The sequence below is a fragment of the Chlorocebus sabaeus genome, chromosome 17, assembly GCF_047675955.1.
Source record: "Chlorocebus sabaeus isolate Y175 chromosome 17, mChlSab1.0.hap1, whole genome shotgun sequence".
NCBI classification, from domain to species: Eukaryota; Metazoa; Chordata; class Mammalia; order Primates; family Cercopithecidae; genus Chlorocebus; species Chlorocebus sabaeus.
The window spans coordinates 31,384,569-31,408,115 of NC_132920.1; the positions used below are offsets into that span (position 1 = coordinate 31,384,569).

The 23,547-nt window shown below is 46.0% G+C and overlaps 1 protein-coding gene across 1 annotated transcript; it reads right to left on the reverse strand.

Annotated features, from left to right (window-relative positions):
* Nucleotides 1-88: 88 nt before the first annotated feature.
* Nucleotides 89-23,547, reverse strand: LOC103221783 (HLA class I histocompatibility antigen, alpha chain G-like). Its single transcript, XM_073005839.1, is given in 9 exon segments — nt 89-1,144; nt 2,829-2,876; nt 2,983-3,044; nt 3,456-3,572; nt 3,677-3,952; nt 4,518-4,793; nt 5,042-5,311; nt 5,441-5,668; nt 23,135-23,547. Coding segments are annotated over 9 exon segments (1,605 nt in total). The 5' UTR covers nt 23,313-23,547; the 3' UTR covers nt 89-994.

The window sequence follows — 23,547 nt, forward strand, 5'->3', positions numbered from 1 at the left end:
ATCATGGACATGCGTCTTCAGCTCCACCAGTCCGATGACCACCTGCTGAAGAGGTTCATTGTCTCAGGTAAATACTAAGGGTTTGTCATCTCACGCCAAGAAGATAAAGGACACTGACACACGAGGAGTGAGTTTAGGATCAAAGTATTTAATAGGCAAAAGAAAGACAAAGGGGAACAGCTCTCTTCTTGTGAGAGAGAGGGGCACCCAAAAGGGAATTCTGACCTGGAATGGGAGTGCATCGGATTTTACAGGCAGGCTTGAGGAGATGGTGTCTGATTTATGTAGGGCCCACAGGTTGGTTGGACCAGGTGTGATATTTACATAGTGCGTGTGGAAGGCTGTTCATCCCACCCTCATCCTATTATACAAATGGGCTTTCCACTTGGCCAATGCCATGTTGTCTGCTCCTTACTGTAAGGAAGAGCCTGGCAGAGTAGGGAAGATGGAGTTACCAGTGTGAACATGCCCAGTCGCAGGTGTCCGATTCCTATTCGCACAGCTGCCGGCATTTACCCATACAAGCTTCCAGCTTACTTGTCTATGTCTGAAGCTTGATATTACAGGCTGCACCTTGTTAGAAAAGAATATAATTTGGAGCCTGCTTTTCATTAAAAGCCTTCCAAACCCTCACTACCTGTCTAAGTAATTTCTTCTTAACTCCTATATCACTGCCAGCCTCTGAGCCAGAATGAGGTGACAGAGAGGCTGGGACTGTACAGAAAACATTTTAGTAAAGATGGTTGATGGCAGTAGTGATGTCCAATTTCCAGGTGCAGCAGTGACATCTGTCCTGGCCTCAGGGTCCAGTGTCCAGCACCAGGGTGTCAGAGGTGTGAGCAGTGGCGTCTGTACTCAGCAGCAGGGGCAGTTGTTCCTAGGAGGGACCTGATCCAGGGTGGGCTGTGGATTCTGTTCCTGGATGTGTAGTTTCCAGCCTGCTTCTGTGGCCTTCCCCACAATAAAACTAGCCCCCAATACCAGATATACGACTTTATGTGTACATTACAGAAATGTGTTTTCCATGGTTTGCTCCAAGAAGTGAGTGGGAAATGAGTCTGTGGGCGGGTGTCAGAGAGCGGCATTCACAGGTGTTCCTTGTGTGACAGCCACATCCTGAATTCTCTACCTGGCCTCTACCCCACTGTGGAGAGAACAACAGGGAATGTCACATCTCATAACTGATGACACACATCCTCCCTTTTCTTTCTGTGAGAAAAATCCTCTTTTAAACAGGTTTGAAAACCCACCCCATCCACCCACCCTGGGCACTCTCTGATCTCTGATCTCAGTGGTTCCTGATCTAGCTGAGCAACAGGATTGCTGGCGGGAGCTTAGAAAATACTCAGGCCACTCCCCCAGAACCCCTGTCTCAGAGTATTATGCATACGACCAAGGAATCGTTTATATAACAAGCCCTAGAGGTGAGGCTGATGCTCAGACATGTGGGATCCTCATGTTCTTGATACTCCAAGTGTGATCTGGAGACCAGCAACATGAACTCCAGCCTTGTCATAAATACAGAATCTGTAGCTCGACTCCAGACTTCCTGGATCTCAGCACCACGTCCGGGTGATCCCTGTACACACGGAAGTTCCTTGCCTAAGTGTCCTCTAGACTTGGGGTCAGAACTGTGCAGTCTGCTCTGGGTGTGGTCTGATCACATCCCTTACAACTGGAGGTCCAGGGTTCAGTCCTTGCCCTCATTCTTTTCCACAGTCAATCACTCCCTTGGTGCCCACCCCCCACAGCACACTGCAGCTCACATCCAGGTTCTCTCTTCAGGAAAGAACAGTCCTTCTTGATGGGTCCAATTTCGGAGACAAATGTAAGTCTAAATTAGACTCTGCTTTATAAATTCATGAGTTGGGATTGGATTCAGCACCAAGATCACTAGAACCAGGATAGGAAGAGAGGGCAGGAAAGCAGAGCAGAACAGAAGCTCTAGAAGCAGGGCAGGAGGTGAATGACTCTGAAAATTTGTCTCAGAATACACAGAGACCCCCGTGCGCAGGAGCCGCCCTTGGTGATGTCTGAGCCTCTGTGGTCACAGCTCCCGCTGGACAAGTTTCCACTGAAGGGACAAGGACAATGGAGCAGTGAGGTGACCCAGCTGAGGACTGACCACATAAAGTCCACAAAGAACTGAACAGCAACTAGCCACAGGCTCAGTCCACACTGGGCTCCTCACAGCCTTCTCCACCCCCACCTGCAACAGACTCAGCACAGCGAGCATGCAGACTCTGGAAGGTTCTCAGGTCTTTATTTGTTCTCTCAAATTCTAGGGTTTACTTATTTAATTAATCCATCAACCTCTCATAGCAGATATTTGAGAAAACAAATTTATATTCAGATTCTTATTTTCAGTAGGGAAATAAGAAGTTGCAGCTCAGTGCACATAAAGTTGAGACTGAGATGGAGACATCCAGCCCTACCTCTCTGGAACAGGAAAAATGACTGGGGAGGAAACACAGGTCAGCGTGGGAACAGGGGTCACGGTGGACACGGGGGTGGGCTGTCCCTCCACCTCCTCACATTATGCTAACAGGGACACAGATACATTCAGATGCCTTTGCAGAAAGAGATGCCGGAGTCTCTTGAAGTCACAAAAGGGAGGTGTGAAGAAATCCTGCATCTCAGTCCCACACAAGACAGTTGTCTCAGACTACAGAAAACAACAGTCATGAACAAATTTAAGTCAGTCATGGTAAGTGATGACACTCTGAACAGCCACCACACACTTGAAACGTCACAATCAAAGAATCTCCATTATGCAGGCCTTTCCCCTCTGTTCCCCCGCCCCCGACTCTAGACCCCAAGAATCTCACCTTTTCAAGCCGTGAGAGACACATCAGAGCCCTGGACACTGTCGCTGCCTGGGGTAGAACAAAAACAGGACCTCGTCAGAGCCCGCAGGAGATGTGGGACAGGAGGAATTACGGGATGGGTGAGCTCCTCCACACTCCCACCCCCACCACTTACACGCAGCCGGAGAGTAGCTCCCTCCTTTTCCACCTGTAGCAAGAAAATGTCCTGTGAGGGGACTGGGAGGAAGCAGGGTCATGAGATCTTAGAGGAACCTCCTAGTCTTGGACCCAAAAGAAATTTCCAAAACTATGACTGCAGACCCAGGACAGGATCAGAAAACAGGAGGAAAGCAGGTGTGTGTGCTGGACCAACTGCCCTCCTAAGGTCTGTCCTTAGCAGGGACCTTCCCCTGACTCATGAATGCTGGAATCAGACCCCACCAGCACAACCATCAAGGTGATACATCCGTCCTTCATTGTCACATGTGCTGCACAAAAGAGTAAGTGCTGGCACACGGGGCCCCAGTCTGGGTTAGCCCCTGTGTGGATGCTGCTTCCCAGGAATGAGGCAGGGAACACTTCTACCTGAGGTTTGAAACCCCCAGCGGGACAAGAAAACCCAGACCCCACCCCTCACCCCTTCCCTACCTGAGCTCTTCCTCCTCCACATCACAGCAGTGACCACAGCTCCGGTGACCACAACTGCTAGGACAGCCAGGCCAGCAACAATGCCCACGATGGGGATGGTGGACTGGGAAGATGGCTCTGGGAAAGGAGGGGAAGGTGAGGGGCCCTGACCCTGCTGAAGGGCTCCAGAAGGGCTCCTGCTTTCCCTGAGAAGAGACATGACCCCTCATCCCCCTCCTTACCCCATCTCAGGGTGAGGGGCTCCAGCAGCCCTTGGTGCTGCACATGGCACGTGTATCTCTGCTCTTCTCCAGAAGGCACCACCACAGCTCCCCACTTCTGGTAGGTTCCATCTCCTCCTGGCCTGGTCTCCACAAGCTCAGTGTCCTGAGTTTGCTCCTCCCCATCCCGCTGCCAGGTCAGTGTGATCTCCGCAGGGTAGAAGCCCAGGGCCCAGCACCTCAGGATGGCCTCATGGTCAGAGATGGGGTGGTAGGTCACGTGTGTCTTTGGGGGATCTGATGGGAAGAGCCAGAAAATTCAGGGGCTTTGCATCTCTCATGGGACACCCCAGCGGCACGCAAGTGACCACCCTGAGAATGAACAGGACACCTGGGGCGGGGAAGGGAGCACAGAACCCAGACACCAGCCTGGACACAGGCACCTGGGATAATCTCCTATTCCTTGGAGAGTTCTAGTCTCTCAGGGAGGAACAGGGACTTCTGGTCCTGACCTGAGTGGAGGCCGAGGACTCAGAAAAGCTGGAATCAGACCTCCAAACACATTGAGTGTGAGGAAGAGAACAAGGCCTGAGAGAAAAAGCTCAAGGCTGCTGCGGTGGTCAAAGGGGACCCCTGATCAGTATTTAGGGACTGTCTTCCCCTCCATTTCCTCAGAGACGTCATCCCTTAATTGTCTTAGAGAGCAGAGGGGGCCCTCAGAGGAAATCAGGGAAACTCATGCCATTCGCCATTCAAGGGAGGGCGACATTCTAGCGCTGATGCCATTTTCCTCTCCTCCTCATGGGAGGCCATCCCGGGCGATCTAGAGGTGATGGGGAAGGCTCCCCACTGTCCCTGGTACCCGCGCGCTGCAGCGTCTCCTTCCCGTTCTCCAGGTGTCTGCGGAACCACTTCACGCACTCGCCCTCCACGTGGGCTCTCCACTGCTCTGCCTCGCGGGCCGCCTCCCACTTGCGCTGGGTGATCTGAGCTGCCGTGTCTGCCGCGGTCTAGGAGCGCAGGTCCCCGTTCACGGCGTTGTAATCCTTGCCGTCGTAGGCGAACTGGTGATACCAGCGGAGGAGGTGCCCGTCGGGTCCCGGGTCGCAGCCAGCCATCCACTGGAGGGTGTGAGACCCTGGCCCCGCCCCCGCGGTCAGCCCCGCCCACCGAGCCCCGCCCTGCCTCGACCAACCCGCGAGGACTTTGGCGTCTCGCAGGGTAAATGAAGCCGGGTAAAGGCGCCTGGGGCTCTCCCCGGTCGAGGGTCTGGGCAGGTCCCGCGGCCTCGGGGCGGATCTCGGACCTGGAGACTCGGGGCCACCCGGGCCGTCCGTGGGAGGTGGGGAGGGGTCGTGACCTGCGCCCCGGGCCGGGGCCACTCACCGGCCTCGCTCTGGTTGTAGTAGCCGCGCAGGTTCCGCAGGCCCACTCGGAAAGTCTGTGCGTTGGCCTTGGCGAGCCCTGTCTGCTCTTCCCAATACTCCGGCCCCTCCTGCTCCAACCACGGCGCCCGCGGCTCCAACCTTGGACTCGCGGCGTCGCTGTCGAACCGCAGGAACTGCGTGTCGTCCACGTAGCCCACGGAGATGAAGCGGGGCTCCCCGCGGCCGGGCCGGGACATGCCGGCGCTGAAATACCTCAAGGAGTGCGAGCCTGGGGGCGAGGAGAGGCTGAGACCCGCCCGACCCTCCTCCCCGCGCGGCTCCCCGGGTCCTGCGCCCCCGCCTGCGGTCCCCTGGCTCCTCCCCGCAGAGGCCATTTCCCTCCCGACCCCGCACTCACCGGCCTAGGTCTGGGTCAGGGCCAGGGCCCCCGAGAGCAGCAGGAGGAAGGTTCGGGACCCCATGACCCGCATCTTGGCGTCTGAGGAGACTCTGAGTCCGGGTGGGCGCGTGGGGACTTTAGAACTGAGACCGCGGCGACGCTGATTGGCTTCTCTAGACATCCCACACCCAATGAGAGTGGGAACTGGGGACGCGTGACGAGTATCCTGGAAGAAGGACCCGACACCTGTTGGAAGAAGTGAAACTAGGGGAGTGGGGAATCCCCAACTCTGCGCCTCCCCAGTGCAGATAAGGCCCGAGACCCTGAGAGCCACGCCCAGGACCTGGGACTTCGTCCTGATCCCTCTTTTCCTACATCAAGCCTCTTTGACACCCTGTCTGCCTGAGTCCTGGACAAGTAAGTATCTGTCTGTGGAAACCAGGGAGACACCCCCAGGCTGCACCCAGCCCCTTCCCCTTCCCTACTCGTCCTGGAATCCCCGACCCTGAACTGGACTCCCTGCCTCCCACTCCTACCTCTCCCCTTGGACCTTTGTACAGGGAAACTCACCACAGGGAACTTGATGCCAGAGAGTGAGCTCGCCCTGGGAATGGAGGTGTAGAGACAAGGGTTTTCTCTCTAAACCTGGTGAAGTGTTGTCTGAAGGCACCATAAAGAGATTCTCATAGAGACCAGTTTCCTTTTTGTTTATTAATACAGTAGGTAGCACAATATTGGTAATCCCTGAATGATTAGAATTCCAATTTGTAAAAGACCTGTGTCAAAACAGCATTACAATTAAACTCTCAAAGCTCCTAAGTTTTACTTTCCCAGACTATGGATCGGTGACTCTGAGTTGTTGCATTTAAAATTATCTTCATTCCCTAGCCCGAGTTTCCCTGCGTGAGTCCAGAACATCTCTTGAATACAAAGAAGCAGAGTTTGTTACTGTCTATTGCAACCGGGAGGCTGTAGTCATCACCTCAAATTTGGGAGTGCTCCATGCAGTCCCAACGTTCTTCAAGGACGCCTGTTTTCCTGAACTATGCACATCTAAGCAGTGTGCATATTTTATCTGGACACTAAATGAGTTTAGCAACTACTAAACTACTAATACTAAATGAGTTTAGCGCACTGGTAGGCTACAAGATCAAAACACAAAAATTGAATGTGCTTCTATAGAGTATCAATGCATTAATACAAATGTTATTTAAAAATCCAACTTACAACAGCATTAAAAAGAATGAAGTCAGAACATAATTGAGGGCCCAGCAATCCTCTTCACTTTTATGGTTAATTGGTTTTTGAAAACTGTGCTAATATAATTCAGTGGGGGAAGAAATTATCTTTTCGTCAAGTGGTGCTGAGACAACAGGCTATCCATATGCAAAAGAATAAAGCTGGATCCCTACTTCACACTACATATAAAAATTACCTCAAAGTGTATCAAAGACCTAAATGTGAGACTTAATACTAGAAAACTCTTAGAAGAAAACATAGGTATATATCTTCATGACTTTGGATTAGGTAAAAATACCTGATCTTAAATGATACCAAAGGCACAAGCAAAAAGAGGAAATAAAAGATAAATCGAACATCATCAAAATTAAAAATGTGTGAGTCTAAGGACACTACCAAGAAAGTGAAAAGAAACTCATCGAATGGGAGAAAATTTTTGCAAATCTTACATCTGGCAAGGAAAGGACTTGTATTTAGAATATATAAAGAATGGTTGTAACTCAATATAATAATATTAGTAATAATAATAATACACAATAAATAAAATAATAATAAGACAAATAATATACAGAAGGCTCATAAGCACATAGAAACATGTTCAACATCATTAACCATCAGTGAAATGCACATCAACCCAAAAATGAGATACTATTTCCCACCCACTAGAATGGCCATAATTAAAAAGGTAATAATTAGTGTTGATGAGAATGTAGAAATACTAGAACACTCACACTTTGCTGGTGGGGATTTAAGAGACATAGCCTTTAGAAAGCAGGCTATCAGTAGCTCAAATTGTTGAACATTAAGTTATTACATGAACCAGCAATCCCCTCCTATGTTTACAGTATACCCAAGAGAAATAAAAACATAAGTTCACATAAAAACTTATACACCATGTTTGTAGCAGCATTATTCATCATAATCCAAATGAGAAGGACCAAAATGTTGCCAACTAATAAATAAATTGTGATATATCCGTACAATGGAATAGAATTAAGCAATGAAAAAGATGTTAAGTACTGATACAAGCTACGACTCATTCAAATTTTGAATACGTTCTGGTAAGTAAAAGAAGACAGACACAAACGGCCACATGTTGTATAATTTCATTACATAAAATGTTCAGAATAGGTAAATCTGTAGAGCTAAAATATAGGTCGGTAGTTTCTTAGGCCTGGGCTTTGGTTATGGATTTTTCTGCAGGGCTGGGAGGAGATAAAAGGATCTGTAATTGATTGTGGTACTGGAGGCACAACTGTGAATATTCTAAAAGCCACCAGATTGTATATTTTGAATGTGTGGATTTTATACTATTTAAGTTATATCACAAGTTGTCTGGAAAATGATTAAATTACATATAAAATTTACAGTCATTTCAGTTCAACAAAAGCTACCAGATAAAAACACTCAGTATGGTTTGCATGCAAGTGAAGAAAGTAGACATGCAGAGAGAAGGCTGATACAATAGTAATCACCTTAGTAAAGTGGGTTTGGATTTAGTGACAGGAGAGATTTAAAAGTATATTTATGCATATTTTGATTGTTTCATTTCCTATTGTGAGCATGAATTATTTTTACACCAAAAATTTAAAAATAAAATGTTACAAATCTTGAAAGCTCTGCAGTCAAATATAGTAACAAACGATAAAGAGCTGTCTGGAATGTCTTCCTAGAGAACTGGTTGAAGCACATGCGTGTAAAAGGGAGGCAATGGCAGAAGAATCAAGGCAGAACTACAGTGGTAGAAGAGAAGAAAAATGCAAACATGGAGACATAAAACAAGAAGATGACTGATGAAGGAAGTGAATATGAATACTGTTAAAACCTCTTGGGGAGTCAGAAATGACCGGGTCTACGTGGGAGGGAAACTGGCTTACAGCTCAAGACAGCCAGCCATCAGGGACAGGGGACAGAATCAGAAGGGCTGTCTAGTCATTCCCTTTCTTCTCTCTCCAACACCCCAGCAAGATTATTGCCTAATTTACAGCCATTGCACACTGAAGAATCAGTACAATTTGGAGACTTTGAGACAACAGACAGAAAATTTTTGAGCTCCTCTGGGCGTTAGGGAGCCGTTTTCAGAAAAACAGACTCACTCTGGTATTTCAGGAATAAATAGAAATAAGAGCATACACTAATGTTTGGAAACCACGGGTAACAAATATTGGTGAAGTCATGTGATAGGCAGAGTAGTGGTCTCCTAAATATGTCTGTGTCCTAATCCCTGGAACTTGTAAAAATGTCTCCTAATAGGGCAAAAGGAACTTTTCAGATGTGATTAAGCTGAGGCTCTTGAGATGGGAAGACTATCCTGGATTATCTGGGTAGGTTCAATGTAATCACAATAGTCCTTATAAGTGAAAGGAGTAGAGAGCAGCATCAGAGTTAGAGCTATGGCAACAGAATCAGAGGTCAAAGTGATGTGACTGCTGACTTGGAAGATGGAGGAAGAGACCACAAGCCAAAGAATGCAGGCAGCCCCAAGAAGCTGGAAAGGGTGAGGAAACAGATTTTCCTTTAGAGCCTCAAAAGAAATGCAGCTCTGATGACATGTTACTTTTAGCCCATAGTGACCCATTTTTTACTTCTTACCTCCAGAACTGTGAGCGAATACACTTGTGTTGTTTTAAGCCACTTAGTTGTGGTAATTTGTTATAGCAGCAGCAGGATACTATAATAATACCAGTCACCACTGGAGCTCCTGAAAGCTGCAGTTGGGAGGTCAGGGAAGCATATACTGAAGACTTCAGCTTGAAGCATGAATGGGAGATTCTCAGAATCCTGCTGCAAGACTGTTATATTCTGCAGAACCTATGAGAAAGCTCTTATCACTCATCTTAGTCTGCACAGGCAAAGCAGGTGGGTCTCTAGCCTAGCAGGGAAGCCACTGAGAACCTGACATCTGCCTGCTCCTCTACCTGCAGCCACCACTGATGGTTACAGGCCCGTCCCGCCATCTCTCCTGGGCCCCATTTCTCGTGCAAGTCTCTCTCACTGGAAAATGTAAACTGGAACTATACAGGGAAGGGGATCCTGGGAGATATAGTGCCTGGATTCTCCTCTACAGAGAAGACACTAGAGGGGATATGAGGTGATGCTGGGTTTTTAACAATGCAGCACATGAGTTACTAACAGTGAATGAAGGTGGACTGGCTGACCTCAGTTTGACAAGCAAATGTGCCGTTAGATGATGTAAACCATTGATATATCTATGAGATTTAGTCATTTTAGCAAGTTATTTATTGGAGCTAGGATGTATCAGAAACTATGAAAAGTGCAGTTTTAAATAATGTCCAAAAAATTTAATGGACTGTACAAATGAAATAAATTATTTTTTATTGTACTTTAAGTTCTGGGATACATGTGCAGAATGTGCAACTTCGTTATGTAGGTATGCATGTGCCATGGTGGTTTGCTGCATCCATCAACCCATCATCTAGGTTTTAAGCCCCACATGCATTAGGTATTTCTCCTAATGCTATCCCTCCTCTTGCCCCCATCCCCCAACAGGCCCCGGTATGTGATGTTTCCCTCCCCGGGTCCACATGTTCTCATTGTTCAACTCCCGCTTATGAGTGAGAACATGCAGTGTTTGGTTTTCCGTTTCTGTGTTAGTCTGCTGAGAATGATTGTTTCCAGCTTCATCCATGTCTCTGCAAAGGACACGAACTCATTCTTTTTTATGGCTGCATAATATTCCATGGTGTATATGTGCCACATTTTCTTCATCCAGTCTTTCACTGATAGGCATTTGGGTTGGTTCCAAGTCTTTACTATTGTAAATAGTGCTGCAATGAACATATGTGTGCATGTGTCTTTATAGTATAGTAGAATGATTTATAATCCTTCAGGTACATACCCAGTAACAGGATAAATAAATTCTTAACTATGCTGCTATTTTATTTATTTAAAAAATGTGAGTTTGTGGGCTGGGTGCGGTGGCTCACGCCTGCAGTCCCAGCAATTTGGGAGGCTGAGGCAGGCGGATCACAAGGTCAGGAGATTGAGACCATCTTGGCTAACACAGTGAAACCCCTTCTTTACTAAAAATACAAAAAAATTAGCCAGGCGTGGTGGCGGGTGCCTCTGTAGTCCCAGCTACTCAGGAGGCTGAGGCAGGAGAATGGCATGAATCCGGGAGGCGGAGCTTGCAGTGAGCCAAGATCGCACCACTGCACTCCAGCCTGGGCGACAGAGTGAGACTCCGTCTAAAAAAAAAAAAAAAAAACAAAACAAAAATGTCAGTTCGTGGTCTGAGTAATTTACCTCAGTATATTCAGGAAGGGCACTGGAAGTCCACTGATCTGACCAGAACAGAACCACATATATGAATGGAAAAAGTGGTCTTGTGTCCGCCAATCCCAGGGGCTTACAGGATGCTGCCTAGAATGGGCTGGCTACAGCAACTCCTAGTTAATCCAGAAGTTTGAAACGAGTTCAATTTTGGGGGATTAAATTCTAATGAGAGGCAGAGAACAGGAAGGTTTATGCTTTTCCATGCTAATCAATTGGCCCCATAAACATTTTCTTGTGCATGTTTTTGTAATTTCAAAAAAACTCAGTTGTTTTATCAGTAATGTCTTAGAGGTGCATACAGAGAGAGATGAGTATAATTGTGAAGCTAAGTTTTGTGAAGCACAAGGATGGCTAAAAAAGGGAAGGAACTGACCCCAGAATCCCACAGAGTAAGCCAGTAACCCTCAAGCCAAGAACGTGATGGCCACTGTTGTGCTTCAAAGGAAAAGCAGCCATCGGGGGAGCAAACAGAATTGCGTGAAGAGTAAGAGTGCAGATGGTGTCCCAAACACAGTGCTGAGATTCATGGAGAAGCACAGGAGGAAGCAACTGTGTAAGTATCCAGAGTCCTATGAAGGAGGGATTTCAATCTTCAAAGCCACCCTCTCCCATCTGCTAACAAGGATCAAGGCTTTTGTGGATGTAACTGGCTGTGGTTGATGGGAACCTCTGTGATCCCTATGGGGTTACACATAGCTTCGGGGAGGGGAATGAACACACATACAGCGAAGGGAAACCATTTGGGCCTTTACTGAAACCAAGGGCTGACCCTTGGGTTAAAGTATGTATGTTCTGAGTACTGATGTTAATTACATAAAGACCTTGCTCAGACTTCATGTCACCTCGCACTGCTGGACTTTTGCCTTGACCTCGACTCTCACCAATGACCTTATGGGTAGTTTCTATGACCAGCTAACTTAAAAGGAAAATTCTGAGCTTCTTCATAAACATGCCAGCTTAGTGCGTTGGTATGAGGCAGCAGTAGAGTGTGCCTGCAGTGTGGGCAACTCGGCAATGAGCAGAGACAGCGTTGAAGAGGGTCCTGCCAATAGGCAGGTGGGGCTCTGATTCGCCCACTTTGTGTAGACAGAAGTGGCCTGAGGTGAGAATATGCACAGACTCCTAGGCAACGGCAAATGGCTTAAACAGCGGGTCAGGGGCCCAGAAGGAGCAAGATTGGAAGATCAGGAACAGGAATATCTGGAAAGACGCATACAGTACACACAAAGTGCTAGGATCTTTTGTATGAGATGTTAATGCTCAGCAAAAATTAGCCTCTATACAAATAGTCTAAACAACCACATGTACAGGATGAATCATTCACTACACATCAGCCAGCCTCTGTCCTTAACCATCCCAGTGCTCATGAAACAGGCTCTTGAAAGTAGTATCTATGGTGGCAGAGATGCACCCAAGGCTTGGGCTCCCTTCAGCATGGCTGACATGGTTATTGTCACAACCTACCTTCCAGCGATAAACAAACTCCAACAGATTACCTTCACTTACGGAGGTCAATGAGCAATTTGGTGGCAAATTGATTATACTTTTACTTTTTCACAATGAAAAAGTCAGGGGTTCTTTCAGATTTAGGTGACCTTGTATTAGGAGTATGAGTTTGTTCTTTCTTTCCACAGTGCCACACTCAGAACCATTATTCAAGGGCTCACATATGTATGATCTTCTAATAGGGGACCCACATAACATTGCCCCAGACTAAGAGACCTACTTTACAGTGAAGAGCGTCTGGCAGTGGACACATGACCATGAGACCTTCTGGTTCTACCCTATACTGCACCACACACGCTGCCAGCTGACAGAGCAGTGGAATGTTCTCTTGAGGGTGCAACTGGGTTTTATCTTCAAGATCACATCCTATCAGGATGGGTAATGTCCTTCAGGATGAAGCACACACTAAGGTTATGCCAGCAGCTGTTACATGGTGCCAAGTCTCCAACAGGTAGAGTAAGTCTCTAACAACCAGTGGTGGAAGAATGAATGACTATACTCACTAGCACTTCCGGTAACACACGTGGGGTGTTGGTGCTTCCCATCCCCTCGACATACTCAGCTTGTCTAGGAGTTTGGGATCCCAGAGAAGGAGGTTCCTACCATGGAACAGAACACAAGTTACATTACGTTTAGGGGTATGTTTTTTACCTGTTCAATTTGGGTTCCTCAGGCTAGGAGGCTGTTGGGAAAAGAAGGGATTACTGTATAAGCAGGGATAATTGATCCATTTCACACCAGTTAGAATGGCAATCATTAAGAAGTCAGGAAACAACAGGTGCTGGAGAGGATGTGGAGAAATAGGAACATGTTTACACTGTTGGTGGGACTGTAAACTAGTTCAACCATTGTGGAAGACAGTGTGGCAATTCCTCAAGGATCTAGAACTAGAAATATCACTTAACCCAACCATCCCATTACTAGGTATATTATGAGGAACAGAACTTTAATTTCTGTCTTAATTTCTTGCTGAAACTGGTAACAGTGGTTGTGTCCAGGCAAGGAATTTGGAAAAAATGTGGATGAGGTGGAGGAGGAAATTTGCTTTTCACTCTATGCACATTTTTATTATTATAATCTTTTAAATCTTTTTCTTGTAGTAGCCATTCAAAATAAATTTTAAATTACAAATCAACCTCACATTTATTAAAAAAGCTTTTTATTTCAATAGTGTTTGGGGGAAAGGTAGTTTTTGGTTATGTGTGTGAGTTCTTTAGCAGTGAATTCTGAGATTTTGGTGCACCATCACCCGAGCAGTGTACTTTGTACCCATTGTTGTCTTTTATACCCCACCCTATTCCCAAATTTCACCAAGTCCCTAGAGTCCATTAAGTCATTTTGTATGTTTTTGTGATTTTTGCACATTGATTTTGTATCCTGAGACTTACTGAAGTTGCTCATCAGCTTCAGGACATTTTGAGCTGAGATGATCAGGTTTTCTAAATGTGCAAAACTCACAAGAATTCTTATACACCAATAACAGACAAACAGAGAGCCAAATCATGAGTGAACTCCCATTCACAATTGCTTCAAATAGAATAAAACACCTAGGAATCCAACTTACAAGGGATGTGAAGGACCTTTCCAAGGAGAACTGCAAACCACTGCTCAATGATATACAAGAGGACACAAACAAATGGAAGAACATTCCATGCTCATGGATAGGAAGAATCAATAGTGTGAAAATGACCATACTGCCCAAGGTAATTTATAGATTCAATGCCATCCCCATCAAGCTACCAATGACTTTCTTCACAGAATTGGAAAAAACTACTTTAAAGTTCATATGGAACCATAAATAGCCTGCATTGCCAAGACAATCCTAAGCCAAAAGAACAAAGCTGGAGACATCATGCTACCTGACTTCAAACTATACTACAAGGATACAGTAACCAAAACAGCATGGTACTGGTTCCAAAACAGAGATATAGACCAATGGAACAGAATAGAGCCCTCGGAAATAACACCACACATCTACAACCATCTGATCTCTGACAAACCTGACAAAAACAAGAAATGGGGAAAGGATTCCCTATTTAATAAATGGTGCTGGGAAAATTGGCTCGCCATATGTAGAAAGCTGAAACTGGATCCCTTCCTTACACTCATACAAAAATTAATTCAAGATGGATTAAAGACTTAAATGTTAGACCTAAAACCATTAAAACCCTAGAAGAAAACCTAGGCAATACCATTCAGGCCATAGGCATGGGCAAGGACTTCATGACTAGAACACCAGAAAGCAATAGCAACAAAAGCCAAAATTGACAAATGGGATCTAATTAAACTAAAGAGCTTCTGCACTGCAAAAGAAACTACCATCAGAGTGAACAGGCAACCTACAGATTAGGAGAAAATTTTTACAATCTACCCATCTGACAAAGAGCTAATATCCAGAATCTACAAAGAACTTAAACAAATTTACTAGAAAAAAATCAAACAATCCCATCAAAAAGTAGGCAAAGGATATGAACAGACACTTCTCAAAAGAAGACATTTATGCAGCCAACAGACACATGAAAAAAATGCTCATCATCACTGGCCATCAGAGAAATGCAAATAAAACCACATGAGATACCATTTCACACCAGTTAGAATGGCGATCATTAAGAAGTCAGGAAACAACAGGTGCTGGAGAGGATGTGGAGAAATAGGAACATGTTTACACTGTTGGTGGGACTGTAAACTAGTTCAACCATTGTGGAAGACAGTGTGGCAATTCCTCAAGGATTTAGAACTAGAAATATCACTTGACCCAACCATCCCATTACTAGGTATATACCCAAAAGATTATAAATCATGCTGCTATAAAGACACATGCACATGTATGTTTAACGCAGCACTATTCACAATAGCAAAGACTTGGAACCAACCCAAATGTCCATCAATGATAGACTGGATTAAGAAAATATGGCATATACACACCATGGAATACTATGTAACCATAAAAAGGGATGAGTTCATGTCCTTTGTAGGGACATGGATGAAGCTAGAAACCGTCATTCTGAGCAAACTATTGCAAGGACAGAACACCAAACACCGCATGTTCTCACTCATAGGTGGGAATTGAACAATGAAAACACTTGGACACAGGTTGGGCAACATCACACACCGGAACCTGTCATGGGGTGGGTGGAGGGGGGAGGGATAGCTTTAGGAGATATATCTAACATAAATGACACCAACATGGCACATGTATACATATGTAACAAACCTGCATGTTGTGCACATGTACCCTAGAACTTAAAGTATAATTAAAAAAAAATTTTAAAGTCTCCCATTATTATTATGTGGGAGTCTAAGTCTCTTTGTAGGTCTCTAAGGACTTGCTTTATGAATCTGGGTGCTCCTGTATTGGGTGCATATATATTTAGGATAGTTAGCTCTTCTTATTGAATTGATCCCTTTACCATTATGTAATGGCCTTGTCTCTTTAGATCTTTGTTGGTTTAAAGTCTATTTTATCAGAGACTACGATTGCAACCCCTGCTTTTTTATGTTTTCCATTTGCTTGGTAGATCTTCCTCCATCCCTTTATTCTGAGCCTATGTGTGTCTCTGCACATGAGATGGGTCTCCTGAATACAGCACACTGATGGGTCTTGACTCTTTATCCAATTTGCCAGTCTGTGTCTTTTAATTGGAGCATTTAGCCCATTTACATTTAAGGTTAATATTGTTATGTGTGAATCTGATCCTGTTATTATGATGTTAGCTGGTTGTTTTGTTCATTAGTTGATGCAGTTCCTTCCTAGCATTGATGGTCTTTACAATTTGCCATGTTTTTGCAGTGGCTGGTACCAGTTGTTCCTTTCCATGTTTACTGCTTTCTTCAGGAGCTCTTATAAAGCAGGCCTGGTGGTGACAAAATCTCTCAGCATTTGTTTTTCTGTAGAGGCTTTTATTTCTCCTTCACTTATGAAGCTTAGTTTGGCTGGATATGAAATTATGGGTTGAAAATTCTTCTCTTTAAGAGTGTTGAATATCAGTCCCCACTCTCTTCTGGCTTGTAGAGCTTCTGCTGAGAGATCCGCTGTTAGTCTGATGGGCTTCCCTTTATGGGTAACCCAACGTTTTTCTCTGGTTGCCCTTAACATTTTTTCCTTCGTTTCAACTTTGGTGAATCTGACAATTATGTGTCTTGGAGTTGCTCTTCTTGAGGAGTATCTTTGTGGCATTCTCTGTATTTCCTGAATTTGAATGTTGGCCTGCCTCGCTAGGTTGGGGAAGTTCTCCTGGATAATATTCCAAAGAGTGTTTTCCAACTTGGTTCCATTCTCCCCATCACTTTCAGGTACACCAATCAGACGTAGATTTGATCTTTTCACATAGTCCCATATTTCTTGGAGGCTTTGTTTGTTTCTTTTTATGCTTTTTTCTCTAAACTTCTCTTCTCACTTCTTTTCATTCATTTGATTTTCAATCACTGATACCCTTTCTTCCACTTGATCAAATCAGCTAATGAAGCTTGCGCATGCATCACGTAGTTCTTGTGCCATGGTTTTCAGCTCCATTAGGTCATTTAAGGACTTCTCTACACTGTTTATTCTAGTTAGCCATTCATCTAATCTTTTTTAAGGTTTTTAGTTTCTTTGTGATGGGTTCGAGCATCCTCTTTTAGTTCGGAGAAGTTTGTTATTACTGATCATCTGAAGCCTTCTTCTCTCAACTCGTCAAAGCCATTCTCCATACAGCTTTGTTCCATTGCTGGTGAGGAGCTGCATTCCTTTGGAGGAGAAGAGGTGCTCTGATTTTTAGAATTTTCAGCTTTTCTGCTCTGGTTTCTCTCCATCTTTGTGGTTTTATATACCTTTAGTCTTTGATGATGGTGACCTACAGATGGGGTTTTGGTGTGGATGTCCTTTCTGTTTGTTAGTTTTCCTTCTAACAGTCAGGACCTTCAGCTGCAGCTCTGTTGGAGTTTGCTCGAGGTCCACTCCAGACCCTGTTTGCCTGGGTATCACCAGCGGAAGCTGCAGAACAGTAAATATTGCAGAATGGCAGATGTTGCTGCCTGATCCTTCCTCTGGAAGCTTCATCTCAGAGGGGCACCCGGTTGTATGAGGTGTCAATCGGCCCCCTAGTGGGAGGTGTCTCCCAGTTAGGCTACTTCGGGGTCAGGAACCTACTTGAGGAGCCAGTCTGTCAGTTCTCAGATCTCAAACTCCATGCTGGGAGAACCACTACTCTCTTCAAAGCTGTCAGACAGGGACATTTAAGTCTGCAGAAGTTTCTGCTGCCTTTTGTTCAGCTATGCCCTGCCCCCAGAAGTGGGGTCTACAGAGACACACAGGCCTCCTTGAGCTGCGGTGGGCTCCACCCAGTTGGAGCTTCCCAGCCACTTTGTTTACCTACTCAAGCCTCAGCAATGGCAGACTCCCCTCCCCCAGCCTCACTGCCACCTTGCAGTTTGATCTCAGACTGCTGTGCTAGCAGTGAGCGAGGATCTGTGGGTGTGGGACCCTCCGAGCCAGGCACAGGATATAATCTCCTGGTGTGCCATTTGCTAAGGCCACTGGAAAAGTACAGTATTAGGGTGGGAGTGTCCCGATTTTCCAGATACTGTCTGTCATGGCTTCTTTTGGCTAGGAAAGGGAATTCTCCACTTTCCGGGTGAGGCAATGCCCCGTCCTGCTCCGTGGGCTGCACCTACTGTCTGACAAGCCCCAGTGAGATGAACCCAGTACCTCAGTTGCAAATGCAGAAATCGCCCATCTTCTGCATCACTCACACTGGGAGTTGCAGACTGGAGCTGTTCCTATTTGGCCATCTTAACCTCCCACATCACACTTTCTTTACCCACTGGTTGGTCAATGGGCACTTAGCTTGGTTCCATATCCTTGCAATTGTGAATTGTGTTGCTATAAACATGTGTGTGCATGTGTCTTTTCCATATAATACTTATTTTCCTTTGGGTAGATACCCAGTAGTGGAATTGCTGGGTCAAATGGTAGATCTAGTTTTAGTTCTTTAAGGAATTGCCATACTGCTTTCCATAGTGGTTGTACTAATTTACATTCTCACCACCAGCAGTGTAAAAGTGTTCTCTCTTCACCACATCCATGCCAACACGTATTATTGTCTGACTTTATAATTAATGACATTTTTTTCTTTTTCTTTTCCTTTTTTTTTTTTTTTTTTTTTTTTTTTTTGAGACAGAGTCTTGCTCTGTCTCCCAGGCTGGAGTGCAGTGGTGCTATCTCAGCTTACTGCAAGCTCCACCTCCCAGGATCAAGCAACTCTCCTGCCTCAGCCTACTGAGTAGGTTCAACTATAGGCACATTCCCCACACCAGGATAATTTTTTGTATTTTGGTAGAGACAGGGTTTCACCGTGCTAGCCAGGATGGTCTCAATCTCCTGACCTTGTGATCTGCCTGCCTTAGCCTCCCAAAATGCTGGGATTACAGACTTGAGCCACCACTCAGCCAAATTAATGCCATTCTTGCATGTATAAGGTGGTATCTCATGGTGAACCCCACATTTATTTAGCAAACATTTATTAGGCAGTTACTATGTGTCAGGCTCTCCTAGGCCTCAGTGAGTGAAACATCAAAGATTCCACAAGGGGACTCAAAAAACAGGTAAATGCAGGCTACTATAATAAGTGCGGGAAAACTGCTTCCAGGAGGATGCAATGTCTAAACAGAGAACTGGATGAGGAACACAGTTAATCCAGGTGAATGGTAGGAGAAATCTTTTAGGGAATCAGTATCACAAACAAAGGCTTGGAAGACAGAGCACACAGGAAGTCTGGGGGAACTGCCAGCAGTTCAGGGTGGAGATTAGAGAGAAAGGAGCACAGGGGCCAAAAGCAAGCTTGAAGCAGTGAGCAGGTTCAACAACTAAGGCTTGTGGGGTTGGGGAGAACCTTGGCTTTTATCCGAGGACAATGTGCAGCATTGGCAGCACTGAAGTCAGGAAGAACCTTGATCAGATCTGCATTCCAGAAGAATCACTCTGGGTTAAGTGTGAAGAATGAACTGAGAGATGCTAGACTGGATACATGGAGAAGAAGAGGTTCGGGGAAACCTTGGCGGGAACTGTAGGGAGAATATTAGGATGGAGGAAAGGGTAGAAAGGACCCTGAGAGATCTGAGTGATCAAGATCCACTGTTTCACACATGGAAAATGAGGTGGAAAAGGAGAAAGGTCCCCATGTGAACAGCACCCCATCTGGAAAAATGACATAAAACAAGCAAATTTGGCCCATGACATAACAGGTGCTTGGGCTCACATGGTATTGAGTGATCAGGAAGGAGTTTAGTTGAGTTCACCTCTACAGACAGGTATTGAGTGCCAGGTATGCTGTCATCAGGGACATAAGGAAATCAAAGGTATCTGCCTTATATCTTTGTGACCTACATGTCTGGTCCTGCTTAAGAACTATGCCAATCCCTGACTTCCCAGGGCCCCGACTAATTTTGTCTTGTGTCCATGTGGGAAGGGAGCTGAGGCTTGGCAAGAGGATCTTAGCCCATATGGTCCAAAAAATAGTAGAAAGATTTCTTTAGAAGACACAAATTCCCTAATTAAATTGACTAATTTATCCATACAAGAGAAATAAAATCACTAAAAAATAAACTGAGTGAAGGAAAAGAAATCAACAAAGTATAATTACCAGAAGTTTGTGGGATTCTGCATGAAAACAAGCTTGAAGAAATAGTGAAAGCAGAAGATTTGCCTAACAGTATGACACTCGAATGAAAAAAAAAAAAACACATAGGTTTAGTGGTGTTGCTTCTTTACAGATGCAGGAGGTTTGAAAACCAATAGAGAAAAATATTTGGAGAGAATGACATCTTAGCTTTCACACAGAATGCAAGACCAGCCTTTCCAGTGGGCATCTCTTGATTTTTGTTTCCAGGGCTTTGATTTCATAAACACAGCTCAGCTCTACAGATCATCTGGCCCAGTCCGCGACCCAGGTTTGTAATGATCTTGTTCAGTCATGATCCAGCCTGTGCATAGAGATCCTAAGATGATGCCCAGTGATCCTGTCTCGTGGCATCTCATTCAGCTGAGAACCAGTGGGACCTAAACTTGCTTCTAAGCAACAGAATGTGGCAAAAATGATGCCACTTCTGTGATGAGGTCATAACAGCCCCACTCCTGTATTACTAGATGGCTCTGTCTTCTGCCTTCTTTGTTTGCAAGTTTTGATGAAGCAGAAAGGCATGTGTGGCAAGGAACTGAAGTCAGCCTCTGGCCACCAGCCAGTAAGGAACTGAGGCTGTCAGTCTAACAGGCATGGAGGAATGAATCCTGCCAACAATTGCTGGGGCTTGGCAGTGGATCCTTCCCCTGCCTCCAGATAAGACCTAGCCATGGCATTCTGATGAAAATCATATGAGAAAGCTGCACAGCTGTGTCTGGATTCCTGACCCATAGAAATGTGGGATAATACATATGTGTTGTTGTAAGCTGCTAAGTTTGTGGCAATTTCTTACATAGAAATAGATAGCTGAAAACACTTCCCACAGCTTTCATTGAGTTAAGTGACCCTTGGGGCCAGTTAGAACTTCTCTCATCCCCTTCCCTGTGGCAGCCCTTATCTTTCTCCTAGGTTGACATCCCGCTTTCTCTTTACCAATGTAAATGTAAAGTTCTCTTACTATCTCCATTGCTGTCCTCTCACACCATCCAGGAGGCCCCACTAGGGAGTGGCAGACAGAGAGGAGGAAGTGCTGTGGTCTGGGGTGTGGGTAGACTCCTCCTCATGGTTCAACCTTGAGTGCAGGTATTACCAGTTGGAAGAAGAGAGGTCAGGAATCATCAGGGATTGGAAGGAGATGAGTGAACACCCCATCGCTCTCAGGCCCATGCAGGCTGTGAAACAAAACAGTGACGAATAGACTCTACATGGCCCCCGCTGGTCTTTACCCTTCAGCATTCTAGATAGTGCACCTCGTATGCCATGATGCAAACACCACTGACTCCCTCCAGGGCAGATATAAATCTCCCTTTCCCCTGCATCCAGCAAGCACATTCCATCAGCCTATGGGTCACTTCAACCCCATGACTCCCCCGTCGGGACTGTGACAAATGCAATAAACTCTGGTCCAGTCTCTGTGCCCGGAGAAGAAAGGGAAGCTGGTCAGAGCCCACAGGCGGTGACCCACAGGGAGCCAGCAGATGGGTATGAGGGTGAGTGTGAAAGGGCAGTCATGTGGGCTCAGCAGTCAGACTGTCTCCTTAGAGACATGAGTCACCCTATTGACGGTTACTAAACTTCCTAGTGACCTCAGTTTCCTTGTCTGAAAATGGGGCTGATAGCTGTCTCTAGGTCATAGGGCTCTTGTGAGGTTTAAATGATTTAATTCATGTAAATCCCTTAGGAACGTGACTGACACTTTTTTAAAGGCACAATTCTGTAAAAGAGTGGGACCCATCCATTTATGTCCTGTTTCCTTATTCCAAGTGTGATGAAACCAGCTCTCCCCAACACTTCTCCTGATCCCCCTTCCATGCCTGCAGGTGGAGAGCTGTTCTGTCCCTTACAACCTACAGTGTAGGGAAAAACCAGGTAAAGGCCAGGTGGTGCCAAGTATGAGGAAGTCACATACACATACATACATACACATACCTGCTTATATACATAAATATGTACAGATACATACATATACACACTTATAAACACACACATACCCACAGACGCCCATACCTGTTTATACATCCACATGTGCACAGATAGACACACGCACATTACACACTTCCAATTCATCAATTCAGTTTGGGGCCTGGGTAATTCCAATTCAATTTCTTTTAAGAAATGTAAGAATCTGAAAGAGAAAGACCTGAGAATTTTTGTCCCACAAGAGACAGACCCACTTCCCAGGCACTGTGGGACTTTCTGAGACCCATGTGGCCCTGCTCCTGGAAGCTCACGGAGAAGCGGGAAAACCTAACTTTAGATCAAGATTCTGGAGCCCAAAGGCAGCCCCAGGAACTGGCCTTCCCTGGGTACCAGGCCTCCGGGAGTCCAGCAGGTCCCCTTCCTCCTATCTCAACGACGACATCTCAGCCTGTCTTCCACAGCCAGGGGCCCCTCCCAGGCTTTGCTGCACGGCAGGAGTCTCCACGGGGCTCCAGAAGAAACAGGAACAGAGTTTAACTCAAGCCCCTCGGGTGAGACACCCTCAGGTCCCAGTTTTTTGGTTCTAACATTGGTGATATCACTTTTCAGTCTTAAAATGTCGGTTTCTTTTCTGATTTGCAAAAACGTTTATAACTTTCGATACATCTGCTACGTTCTATTACAACCTAGCAGTCCTGCGTGCTACTTTCATCCACTGTGTCTCTGATTCCGTTTCCTGGTGTTTTATCTTCCGGTTGAGTTAAAGACTATATGTAATTGTTGGGCACAGAGGACCAGGAAAGAAAAGATTCCCGGTGAAGCTGGACCCATGTACGTCACTGTTGACAAGAGTAACTACTGTCCTTTCTTGTTTACCTCCCTGCACTCCTTCTCTCTGTCCTCCCTCCCCACCCACCCTCGGGACAGCCTCAGGAGCCTGGGCAAGAATCCCCAACCCCGCAGTAGAAATGCTGAGGAGAAGGAGGAGGAGGAGGAGACTGTGTTCGGTCCCCTCGTTCCTCAAATATGGATGCCTCCAAGGAACATAATTTCAGCTCCGAGAGGTCCTGACGTGCGGCCCGGAGGACCCCAGTACCTGCCGGTAGTAGCGTCTCCTTGCCGTGCTCCAGGTGTCTGAACAACCACCTAATGCTGTGACCCATCAGGGCTTCCCTTGTGGCCTCCGCGGTCCAGAACCTCTCCCAAGTGCGCTGGATCCTCCAAGCCGCTCTTTGAGCCGCTGTCCAGGTCCGCAGGCCCTCGTTCAGGGACATGAAATCTCCCTGTCGTAGGTGGACTGAAAGTGTCCCCCGAGGAAGCTCCTGTCCGGAGTCACCACCCAGCCAGGCAGTAGCATCTGCAGATGCGGTGCCCCGGACCTGCCCCAGGGAGAGCTGGAGGCGGGGCCGGGGAGGGGAGAGAGGTCTCCCCGCCCACCCCAGCTCCTTCCTCCCTCTGTGATTGGTCACAGCACAAATCAGTCATGATCCAGAAGGAAAGAGAAACTTG